General features: G+C 35.7%; 1 protein-coding gene across 2 annotated transcripts; it reads right to left on the reverse strand.

Moving 5' to 3' along the window:
* Positions 1-5,085: 5,085 nt before the first annotated feature.
* Positions 5,086-9,204, reverse strand: LOC107824877 (SWI/SNF complex subunit SWI3A). 2 transcript variants are annotated; one of them, XM_016651681.2, is made up of 7 exons: positions 9,046-9,204; positions 8,354-8,955; positions 7,041-7,520; positions 6,563-6,720; positions 6,062-6,111; positions 5,744-5,901; positions 5,086-5,475 (listed from the first exon to the last, which is right to left on the reverse strand). In XM_016651681.2, exons 1-7 carry the CDS (start codon positions 9,131-9,133, stop codon positions 5,278-5,280), a joined length of 1,734 nt encoding a protein of 577 aa, XP_016507167.1. In that variant the 5' UTR covers positions 9,134-9,204; the 3' UTR covers positions 5,086-5,277. The 2 variants fall into 2 exon arrangements, with proteins under 2 accessions (XP_016507167.1, XP_016507166.1); XM_016651680.2 differs by having other exon boundaries at positions 5,744-5,907.
* Between the last annotated feature and the right edge of the window lie 1,798 nt (positions 9,205-11,002).

Consider the following 11,002-nt stretch of genomic DNA (forward strand, 5'->3'; position numbering starts at 1 on the left):
ACGCTAACCTCCACTTCATCCACCCCACCCCTATGCGGTGTGTGACATCCTCGTCAATCTCCCCGATCCCCTGAATAACCGATCCAAGGTACTTGAAACTATCTTTCTTGGGAATGACTTGAGAGTCAAGCCTCACTTCAACTCCCGCTTCCGTCGGCTCAACTCCAAATTTGCACTCGAGGTATTCCGTCTTCGTCCTACTCAACTTGAAACCTTTAGACTCAAGAGCATGTCTCCAAATCTCTAGCCTCTCGTTGACGCCGCCTCTTGTCTCGTCAATTAGAATAATGTCATCAGCAAATAGCATGCACCATGGAACCTCCCCTTGAATATGATGAGTCAGTGCATCCATCACTAGGGCAAATAGGAATGGGCTGAGTGCAGACCCTTGGTGCAATCCCGTAATAACTGGAAAGTGTTCAGAGTCGCCTCCTACTGTCCTAACCCGAGTCTTAGCTCCATCATACATGTCTTTAATCACCCTAATATAGTTACTCGGGACCCCTTTATCCTCTAAGCAGCTCCATAAGACCTTCCTAGGAACCTTATCGTACGCTTTCTCCAGATCAATAAACACCATGTGGAGATCCTTCTTCTTATCTCTGTACTGTTCCACCATCCTCCTAATAAGGTGGATAGCTTCTGTGGTAGATCGTCCCGGCATGAACCCGAACTGGTTGTCTGAAATAGACACCGTCCTTCGCACTCTCATTTCTACCACTCTCTCCCAAACTTTCATGGTATGACTTAGTAATTTGATGCCCCTATAGTTGTTACAGCTCTGGACATCACCTTTGTTCTTATACAACGGGACCATTGTACTTCACCTCCACTCTTCAGGCATTTTATTAGTCTTGAATATAACACTAAACAATGCAGTAAGCCATTCCAAGCCTGCTTGACCCACACACCTCCACAGTTCAACCGGAATCTCGTCTGGCCCGGTAGCTCTGCCCCTTCTCATCTTACGCATTGCCTCCATGACTTCATCGATCTCAATGTCCCTACAATTACTTACTTCATGGTGACTGTCGGCATTCCTCGATTCCCCAAGTATAATATCCTGATCCCCTTCTTCACTTAGAAGTTTATGAAAGTAGGTCTGCCACCTCCTCCTAATCTGGTCATCTCCCATCAAAACTTTGCCGTCATCATCTTTTATGCACCTCACTTGGTCCAGATCCCGAGTTGTCCTCTCTCTCGCCTTAGCGAGTCGGAATAACTTCTTCTCCCCACCTTTGTTCCTTAGCTCCTCATACAGACGAGCAAAAGCTGTCGTTTTAGCCTCTGTCACTGCCATCTTCGCCTCCTTCCTAGCTACCTTATACCTTTGACTGTTCCCTCTCTTCTCCTCCTCGTCAGTGCTCCCTACTAACCTTAGGTAAGCCGCCTTCTTTGCTTCCACTTTACCTTGGACAACTGCATTCCACCACCAATCTCCTTTGTGTCCACCATAGTGTCCCGTAGATATCCCTAACACCTCTCTCGCCGCCTTTCTTATACAGTCCGCAGTCGTCGACCACATTGTGTTTGCGTCCCCACTACTTCTCCAAGCTCCCATTGCCGATAACCTTCCTTCCAACTCTTTAGCTTTATCCTTAGTTAAGGCACCCCACCTAATCCTGGGGCGTCCTTAAAATGTTGGATAAAAAGTAAATACCACTTTAAAAAGTGGCTACCCCATACAATTTTTACGGAACTGTTCATGTCTAGTCAAAGTGACATTAGGGCATCTCCAACCCTCCCCCATTTCTCCATAATGGGGGTATTTTTTGCCATAATGCAGCTTCAATGCTCCCCCATTTTTGCCTCCAAAATGGGGGATGAATAGTGTTCCTCCAAATATGGGGTATACTATTCATCTCCCCCATTACTATTTATGCATATTTTATTATTATTTTATTATTTAACTCTTTTAATTTATCTCTTTATATATACCTAATTATGTTTATGTAATATCTTTATAATATTAATTTTACATCTTAACTTTGGCGTATAATTTTGATAAATTAATTTTCGTGCATTTATTATTTTTATGTAAAATTGTAAGTTAATTTTATTATAAGTTATAATTGTACAAAAAATATATAATCATCTCAAAAAATGAATGGTGCAAATATAAAATATTAGATGTTGCTAAAATTGAAAGGTGCGAATATAAAATATTAGATGTTGCTAAAATTAAAAAGTAAAAATTGAAAATACATTAAAATTAAAAATACATGAAAATTAAAAATACATTAAATTAGAATATAGTATTGAGTGAATGGGGCCGAGGATTGTTGTGGTTGTGACTGTGGATATTGTTGACTTTTTTTATACATTATTCATTGTTGTTCTTGTTGCATAAATTCTCGATGAGTCGGATCGACAATAGAATCCGCATCCATCATTAAAACTTTATTTTCTTCTTTCATTTCTTTTACTCTTAGTTTTTCTTTTTGAACAGTCAAAACTTCTTTTTTTTGCCTTGGTTGCTTTATTCATCGCCTCAACCATCCGATTATTTTCTGATTATTGGATTGTCTTCATATAATCTTCGTCAATTTTTCTCTTCATTTTTCCTTTCTTCACCTCACTAGGTCATTGTGATGATGTGGAATCACCTACAACATCCTCATTTAAATTTAGTGAAAATGATGATAAGTTAGGAAATGATAGATAGGGTGAATCAGGGGTAGGATTTTCTCAGACTCCGATGATATATTAGCATAGCCTTGCTTTCTTGGTTTTTTCCTTCAAAAACCGCCTTCATTAAACTTCTCAAAATCCTTCATTGTAGCCCACACATGATCAAATTTAAAACACTTTTTGAAGTTCGGATCTTACATAAGTAAAGCTTTTGCTTGTGTAAGCTGCAATATTAAATAAAAAAACAGTAAGTAAATACATATACAAACTATATTATTTAAAATTATTAGTTAATCTATAATAATTGCTTGTAAATTATATTATTTAAAACTTTATGAAATTATTTTAATGGAAATTACAAATTAATGAAAATAAAAGATGGAATTTGTTTAATGGAATTAAAAAATAAAATTGAAATGAAAGATAATAATATAATATAGAAGAGAGAGAAAAATATTCTTTTTTGCGAGAAAAATGGGAAAATGGTTGGAGTAAGTTGTAAATCTCATTTTAGAAATGGGAATAAAGGTTGGAGATGCCCTTAGGCCATCAATAAACTACCAAATAACACCTGCAATTCACATCCCATTTTCAAACTGAAACTCAATAGAGATACATCAGTCCGTATCTTTTTGGGTCATAACAAAGAAAGTAATCCCCTGCAAATCATAACACATAGTGGTGCGGGCTCCAATATTCATTTTCCAAATTTGAAAAAGAGAGACAACATCAGAATTTTCCATTTATTCACTTGTACTATTATATGATTAGACCTAAGCCTGATACACAAAGCAGTTTCAATCCCTTGCCCAAAGGTCATTTTAATCACCAATCAGCTAATCCCAAAAAATCGAACTCCTACACGTGGAAAAGAAGCACAGAGGAATCGCCAAAACGTTGTTTCTTTATTGGACACAGCATATATTAACATTAAAAAGATACACATATGGCTAGTGGAATGTGATACTTCATATCTTAATTTACTTGTTTAATACTAAAATCCTAGATTACAATATTATGAGCTGCATTTAGTTAAGCGTAATAGAATATTGGTTACCTACTTAATGGGAATCAGCGGACTACAAATTTTCACTAGCTATAAATAGACGTGAAAACTTATCTTTATGGAAAGAAGAAGAAAACAAAGTAAACCGATTAAGAAAGAAATGGAAGTAAAGGCAATGAAGAAGAGTGAAGCTATGATAGTAATGGTGGCTGTGGCAATTGTGCTCTTAATTTGGGCTCCAAAGATTGTAGAGAGTGCATTTGGGATTGACATAAATCCATGCACAGTGCCACAATGTGTAGCTGCATGCAAGAAAGCCTTGAATGTTAAGTACCAAAGTGCAACCTGTGCCACTGGCCCTAGAGGGAAATACTGCATCTGTTTGGGGTAAATGGTAATACTTGGTAGTGTATACTCCGTTTTATTTAATACCACGGTGAAAATAGTACTGTCATATAAAATGGAACAAAGGAAGTAATGTTTAGAATAAGGTTCCTTCTAATCCACTTCTCTTTGTATTGCATAAGAGGAGGGAAGGAAGGCATGTTGTTGGGTTTTTCTACTGTAATATTAAGTCGGTCACTATTTGGTAAATGTATTACTGGGTGTACTAGTGTAATCAATGATTATTTCAATAATTGTCTTGTATTTTCCTATTCCTAGTTCCTTGTTTTTAAACGGTGCGTCACTATTTCCAGTAGTTGACGCTAGTCTCGTATTCCTTGTTCTTGGTTAATTACATGTTTTGCTATTTGCTTCCGCTGCCTTTTATCTTGTTGTTGCTAGTATTTGGTTATTGCTTTCTTCTACCGTTCTTGGGCCGAGGGTCTATCGGAAACAGTCTCTCCACCTTCATAGGGTGAAGGTAAGGTCTACGTACACATTACCCTCCTAAAACCCCACATGTGAGATTTCACTGGGTTTGTTATTATTGTTGCTGCTCGTCTTGTTCAGAATGTTGGCAACAAGTGCTTCTGCTCATTTGGTTTTGTTGAACTCATTTATTTATTTGTATTTTCTTGGTATTTTTTGTCAGTTACTATTACTCTTTTATTAGTATTAGACATATGTCCCCCATCGTACATATAGAATGAAGAACATAATCATGGGTATAAATGAAAATGAAAAAAGAAAAATCCCTATTGTAAAAGTCATGCTGAAATTTAGCACGACCAATGATTCAAAAGAAAATATTGCAGCTTCATGGTAAGCTATTCTATGCTTTTCGGTTATTGGCTTCTGCATTTAACTACCGTATGATCTTTCAGGTGTTAAAATCTATGAGAAAACATTTCTTACCCTCCTTATCTTTGTAGGAATTCACATAAGAATTCTATCCATGCTCTGAAAAATAAAATCATTGTTTTTCTTCCTTGATCCACAGCAGCAGGGATTACCTCCCAATTTTTCAAATCAATCAATGCTACACACTTGAAATACATTTGCAGTTCTTTAAAAGTCTTTCCATGATTAAACCAGTAATGAAGTTAGCATATAGTTAGTTACATTGACATTTATGAAAAGCAGCACACTTCAATTGAGCAGCAAATGGATCTATTATTTGTTAATCAGGCACATGACAATCATCATCAGGAGAATATCTGAAGAAGGAAATTAATTGTTGGAGTCTCTCTACAATATCAAGCTATGCTGCTACTTTGAGATTTGGCAGAAGCATGATCACTCCATCTAGATACCCCCGCGCTAAATATCTTCTGCAAGATGTCCATTCTTTCCGTAACTAAAGAATCTTCTAAATCCTTCATTTGGGCATGTTGCTTCTCCATCATCAGGTTCAGAGCTTCGACATGTTTCATTTTACGTTGCAACTTCTTCACCTACATGTAATGGAAAGACACATAAGTGATAAGCCAAGCCAACCAAAGATATTGAGGGAAGAACCAAAGTATCAGGAACTAAAGAAGCTAGAAAATGAGAAGCATGTGCAGAGGCAGAGGATAATAAAGCACAAGTATTTTAGACTTCTCTGAATATGAAGAAAGCTCTTAGGTCCAATTCCTGACCCAGTTTTCATTTTTTTCCGAAAAGGCTTCTTTCATTTTTCCTTTTCTTTTCCCCGAAACTTGTTCTAAACCATAAACTTACCTGTGCTTCGACTAAAGTAGAAACCTGATATTCTACTTCTCTCTCTTCCTGATCAGCCAACAATTTGGCATGAGCAGCAGCAGCGCCGAGAGCAGTTGCAGTTGCGGCCCTCATGCGTAAAGTTAGAGGTATAGTATTCCTTTGGGAGACTGCCACCTCTGTTTCTGCAAGACAGCGTAACCACAAAATTGATAAAAAGAGAACATAACCATGTAATACATGACTGACAAGTTGTGACCATGAACCAACTTTTAGCAGTTGCTCCGGTCTGATTGGAAATTAAAGAGACAAAAATGATAATTATCACGGGGTAAATACCTGAGCTGGCAGACTTTTCCTCCCCTTTAGCACTTTCATCTTGACTCCCTCTGGGAATATGACAATACAATTTCATATAAAAGTAAATTTAGAACACTGTAATGATTATTTAGCCAAGATGTAATGAAATCAAGATACAAACATTAAAATGCCGAATATACATGATGGGGAATTCTACAAGATTAACTGCAGAGACTGAAACAAATGTTAAGCAACAAGCTGATAGTTACATACTCCCTTTATCCCATATTGTTTTTCACCTTTCACTTTTCTAAAGAATTGAAGAGAAGAGGAATGTGTTAATCAGAATTACCCTCTATAAATAAGTATTAACGTAAGCCAAAAAAATTCATGTGTTCTAAATTGCTAATATAGTGTAGTACTTTTTGGAATAAAAATGACCATTTCCGGAAAGGAGAGATAGAAAAACTGATATGAAAATGAATGGAGATAGTATTAACTATTCATCAAAAAAAAAAGGATGGAAGGAGAATTAGTAACCTCTCTGTCTCACTGATATCAGCAATTGATCCCAATCCATCATCATCTTCATCAAAAATGTCCGTTGAACACTGGTTCTCGTAGCAAAGGGCGGTAACAGCAGCCTCAGCTGCAGATGCTGTGATATGTGGACCAACAGCACCAGAGATCCGAGCCACCTGAATAGTACAGATCACCAATTTTTTACAAGAGTAATAAACGTGGAAGTTGCAAGTTGCAACAAAGCAAGACGACCTCAAGATCAAACGCCCACCGCATTTCAGTAATTTACTTATGAAACCATAAAGCTACTTCTTTTCACATCTTGGAATGTTTAGAACAATCAAAAGCCACATGTAGCATTTTTTCCTTCTTGGACTTCCTATTATCCTGTGTTTAACATTTCTTAAATTGCTTATTTGCTCGATATGCTTTCCACATACAAATAGAACATTATTTGATCAACTAGACACAATGGCAACAATGGTGAGTTGTGTACCTGTTTCATCAGGAAACTACTGGCTTCTGCAATTGGAGCCCTGCGTATTTTCTTGAGAGGAGGGGTTTTGTCTTCACCATCTCCATTCTGTTGATGCTCCTGGTTCTGCTCATGAGATTGATTTCCAGGAGTTTCTCCAGACTCACTTATTGCACCTTGAGCTTGATCCACGCTGCTTACCTCACCATTTGTGTCCAAATGTTTAATCTTTTTGTGAATAGAACCAAGCATAAGATCCCCGAAAGGCAACTGTATAAGCTTTGAGATACAATCCAGTTTACTCTTTGTTTTGACATTTTGAGCAACAAGATCCCAGTCATCACCATGCTTCAATACAGATTCTAATAGGAGTAAGGTTTCTGCTTCAGTCCAGACAGCCTTGGAGTTCGCACCATCCATCAACTTGAACTCATCTGCCAATTTGTCCTTGTCATAATTACCACTTTTAAAGCACTTCTCGCATAAATTATAGCTTGCATTCTGGATAAAACCAAGAGAAAGCAATCAAGACAGCTGCTATTCTGAATATACCAATTTTCAAGCATCCTGTAGTTTTCCAACTAAAAGTTATTTTTAATATTTTTCGCCAGCATTGGTAACATAAGTGTATACAAGAAAAATGCTACAGATCAAATTGGCAAATTATCATGCATCGACATATAAATCTTGTTTATTAAACTATCTAGGACGGAAATATCATAAGAAACTGACAAGCAAGTGCAAAATAAAGAAACATGGTCTATTTAGGGGTTCTCAGTACATTGATTTGAAGAGCCAGCGCCCTGCAAGTTGTTCTAAAAATTTTAGCAATCATCAATAAAGATAGTTCCATCAGAGAGTATTTTGCGTCTAGAGGTTAAAGCTTAATAGATCTCCTAACAACTTTTTTGTCTTTGTTATATAAACAATTTTGTCAAAAGCCAAAAGTAACTTATAGAAAGAAAAAATAGTCAAACTATACATTGCAGCTTATCTAAGTCCTACTAATAAGCATTTAGGTACTCATCCATATGAATATCACTCGCTTTGTCACTGGCCTTTCAATAAAGATAGTCTGAAACAGCTCACTTACTAAACCCAAAACAGATACACACAAAGTTTTTACAAAGACAAAGTGATCCACTATATCATGCTCAATTCCTGATCATCTAATTGTTGTACCAATATTGAGCTCAAAATGATAATTCTGGAACACCAAATTATGTTTCCATCCACTCTATTGCGATTACTACATAGCAGTAACTAGAATTCAAAACGAATAAAGAAAACTAGCAAAGAATGAAGTCAAACTACTCAAAAACACACAAAAATACCTTGATGTACTCATAATGACCCGAAGCACACTGTTCTTTGCAACTATCACACACTACACTTTCCTTCCTTTGTGGATCCATCGACTTCCCATAAACATCCGAATAGGACGCCAAAGGTGATGCCTTTACTACACTATCTGCCACATCACCACTCCTCCCCCTGCCACCACCTCCGTCCCCGACGACCACCGGAGACGGAACCGGCACAAGGGGCTTCAAAGAATGAGGAGCTGCCACAACCCTAACCCCATGTGGGGCCCCTTCTTCAACCCTAATCCTCCACTTCTCATCCTCCTTATTATCCTCTTCCTCCGCAGCACCAATAACCGCCGGCGCTATTTCAGTATTACTAGGGTCAAAATTGATCAAACCCCACTTCTCTAGAAAAGTAAATACCTTGTGGAGCACGCTTATATCGCCCACTAATGACTTCCGGACCTCCGTGAAAGTGAGTTTTCGGGTCGGATCCTCACGGTAGGAGGTAATAATGAAATCCCTGTACTCTTTGTAAATCCTGGGCGTCCTTGTAATTGAACTGCCATCGAAGAATTCTCGCAATGATAGCCTCTCTACTTCGTGTATGCTTTGCCAAGAAAACCAACCTTTTTTTCATTCACACAACAACAAAAAAATGTATAAATTAAAGCTAATTTCAGAAAAATACAGACAGGAAGGTTTTGTGGGTTACTTACTTGTGTAACTAGGGATTGTATAAAGATCGTGGTCAGGCTCGTCGGAGGGTTTTAGGTGATTAGGGTTTTGGGAGCGAGATGTATCCATTAATTTGTAGTGTTAAAACCTCGGCATTCGTCGGGTCCAGTTGAGTCGTTCCGAAAGTGCAGGAGGTTGAATTTATAATATTCGTATTTGTATGATAGCATAATTGTTTTAAAATTTTCTTTTGTGCGCAAATAAAAATACTCCTACTTTGCCTTGGTAGAACCGCTAATTCGGTCTTTTGTACCAATATTACTCTAAATTTTCTTGATCTTATATTAACAATTTTATACTTCTATAATTTTACTTGATGTTGCCATTTTTAAGATACAAGTACAATTAAAAGCCATATGTTTTTTTTCTCTTTGAATAACATTTTCTCTATAATTAATATACAATAATATTATTTCTTTAGAGAAATATTTGTCTATATATATACAATAATATTTGTTTCATGAACATTTCCAGCAATAGGAATTAATTTGCTTAGTATGAATGACTTGTACGATTCACCATGCATTTCTTCTAGGCATTTGAATAATTTTGACTCTATAATCTGATGAGAAAAAAAGAATATATAATTAGTTAGGACCTAAATTTTATATTTCCTCTGTCCTAATTTATGCAATATTTTTTGCTTCTCGAGAGTCAATTTGATTAATCTGCAAAACAAAATATACATGAAACATTAAATATATTTTAAAATATTGATCAAAGTTCACAGTAGTTTGAATTTCGAGAAGTAAATGTTATTGTATAGATACACGTGCAACGCACGTGCCGAGGAACTAGTGTGTGTATATATATATTCTGTTATTTCTGTATGTTATATACAAAAATTATATGAATTTTATATACTTTTTCGGCTACTGAATGTAAATAGTTTTTTACGCGGGTTAAAAGTAAAAAAACCTAATAATATGAGATCTATTTTTTTGAAAAAAAGAGAGAAGAAAATGAGTTATTTATATTTGTATATATATGTTTCATAACACCTAGAAAAACCAACCCAATCAATACAAATCATTTCACCTCTTAAGTGTTGGTGTATGAATCCTTAAATACGGCTTAGGTATAGGTGAAATCATTTCACCTTATAAGAACAGTTTCAGGGGTATAAGAATAATGTTGAATATGGTGTATTAATAATGCTTGCATTAGTTATGCTTGCATTAGTTATGATGGTATTAGTTATGCTCACATATTTCTTATCCATTATTTGGTTTGATGTATTAAAGCATTGCATAATTTCTAAAAGAATTATTTATTTACAAAAATACCCTCAAAACTAGTCCATCAATCAAACTTTTTATAAGAAACATATGTTGAGAAATATTTTTATATGAAAAAGTTTAAAAAATTATTTGGTTTGTCTACCTATATTGTAAAATAGAACTAAATATTTATTAATAAAAAAGGAAATATGTTAAGTATTTATTTATTTACTAGAGATATAATTTTATTTCTCACTATTTAAATTATTTTAAACTTGCATTAATATAATAACTAGCATATTTTAATCAAGCATAAATTTTGAACGATAATTTTGTCTTTAACTAAGATAATGCATACATTAAAACTCATTGCATTGCTAATACCATGGTTTTTAATGCATTAGTTATGCATATGATAATACCAAATAGGATGTATAACTAATGCTTGCATAACTAATGCATAGGTTCAAAATGTCTACCAAACAAGGTATTATTAATACACAAAGCTAATGCAAGCATTATTTTATCTAATGCATCCTACCAAACGACCTCTTACAGTGTTGGTGTATGAATTCTTAAATACGGCTTAGGTATAGGTGAAATTATTTCATCTTATAAGAACAATTTCAGGGGTATAGCGTATTAATTTTTAACGCTACAGAATAGCGTATGAATTTTGCACGCTAAACCCTGCAGTCAAATCGTCAAGGGGTATATC

This window comes from Nicotiana tabacum, chromosome 6 (genome assembly GCF_000715075.1).
Source record: "Nicotiana tabacum cultivar K326 chromosome 6, ASM71507v2, whole genome shotgun sequence".
Taxonomy (NCBI): domain Eukaryota; kingdom Viridiplantae; phylum Streptophyta; class Magnoliopsida; order Solanales; family Solanaceae; genus Nicotiana; species Nicotiana tabacum.

Excerpts from the sequence above, each read along its gene's own strand:
- LOC107824877 (XM_016651680.2), bottom strand. The coding sequence starts at position 9,133 with ATGGATACATCTCGCTCCCAAAACCCTAATCACCTAAAACCCTCCGAC. Across the intron at positions 6,112-6,562 it reads GATATCAGTGAGACAGAGAG|AGGGAGTCAAGATGAAAGTG; the intron begins GTTACTAATTCT and ends TCATATTCCCAG. Across the intron at positions 5,908-6,061 it reads GGAAAAGTCTGCCAGCTCAG|AAACAGAGGTGGCAGTCTCC; the intron begins GTATTTACCCCG and ends GCTGTCTTGCAG.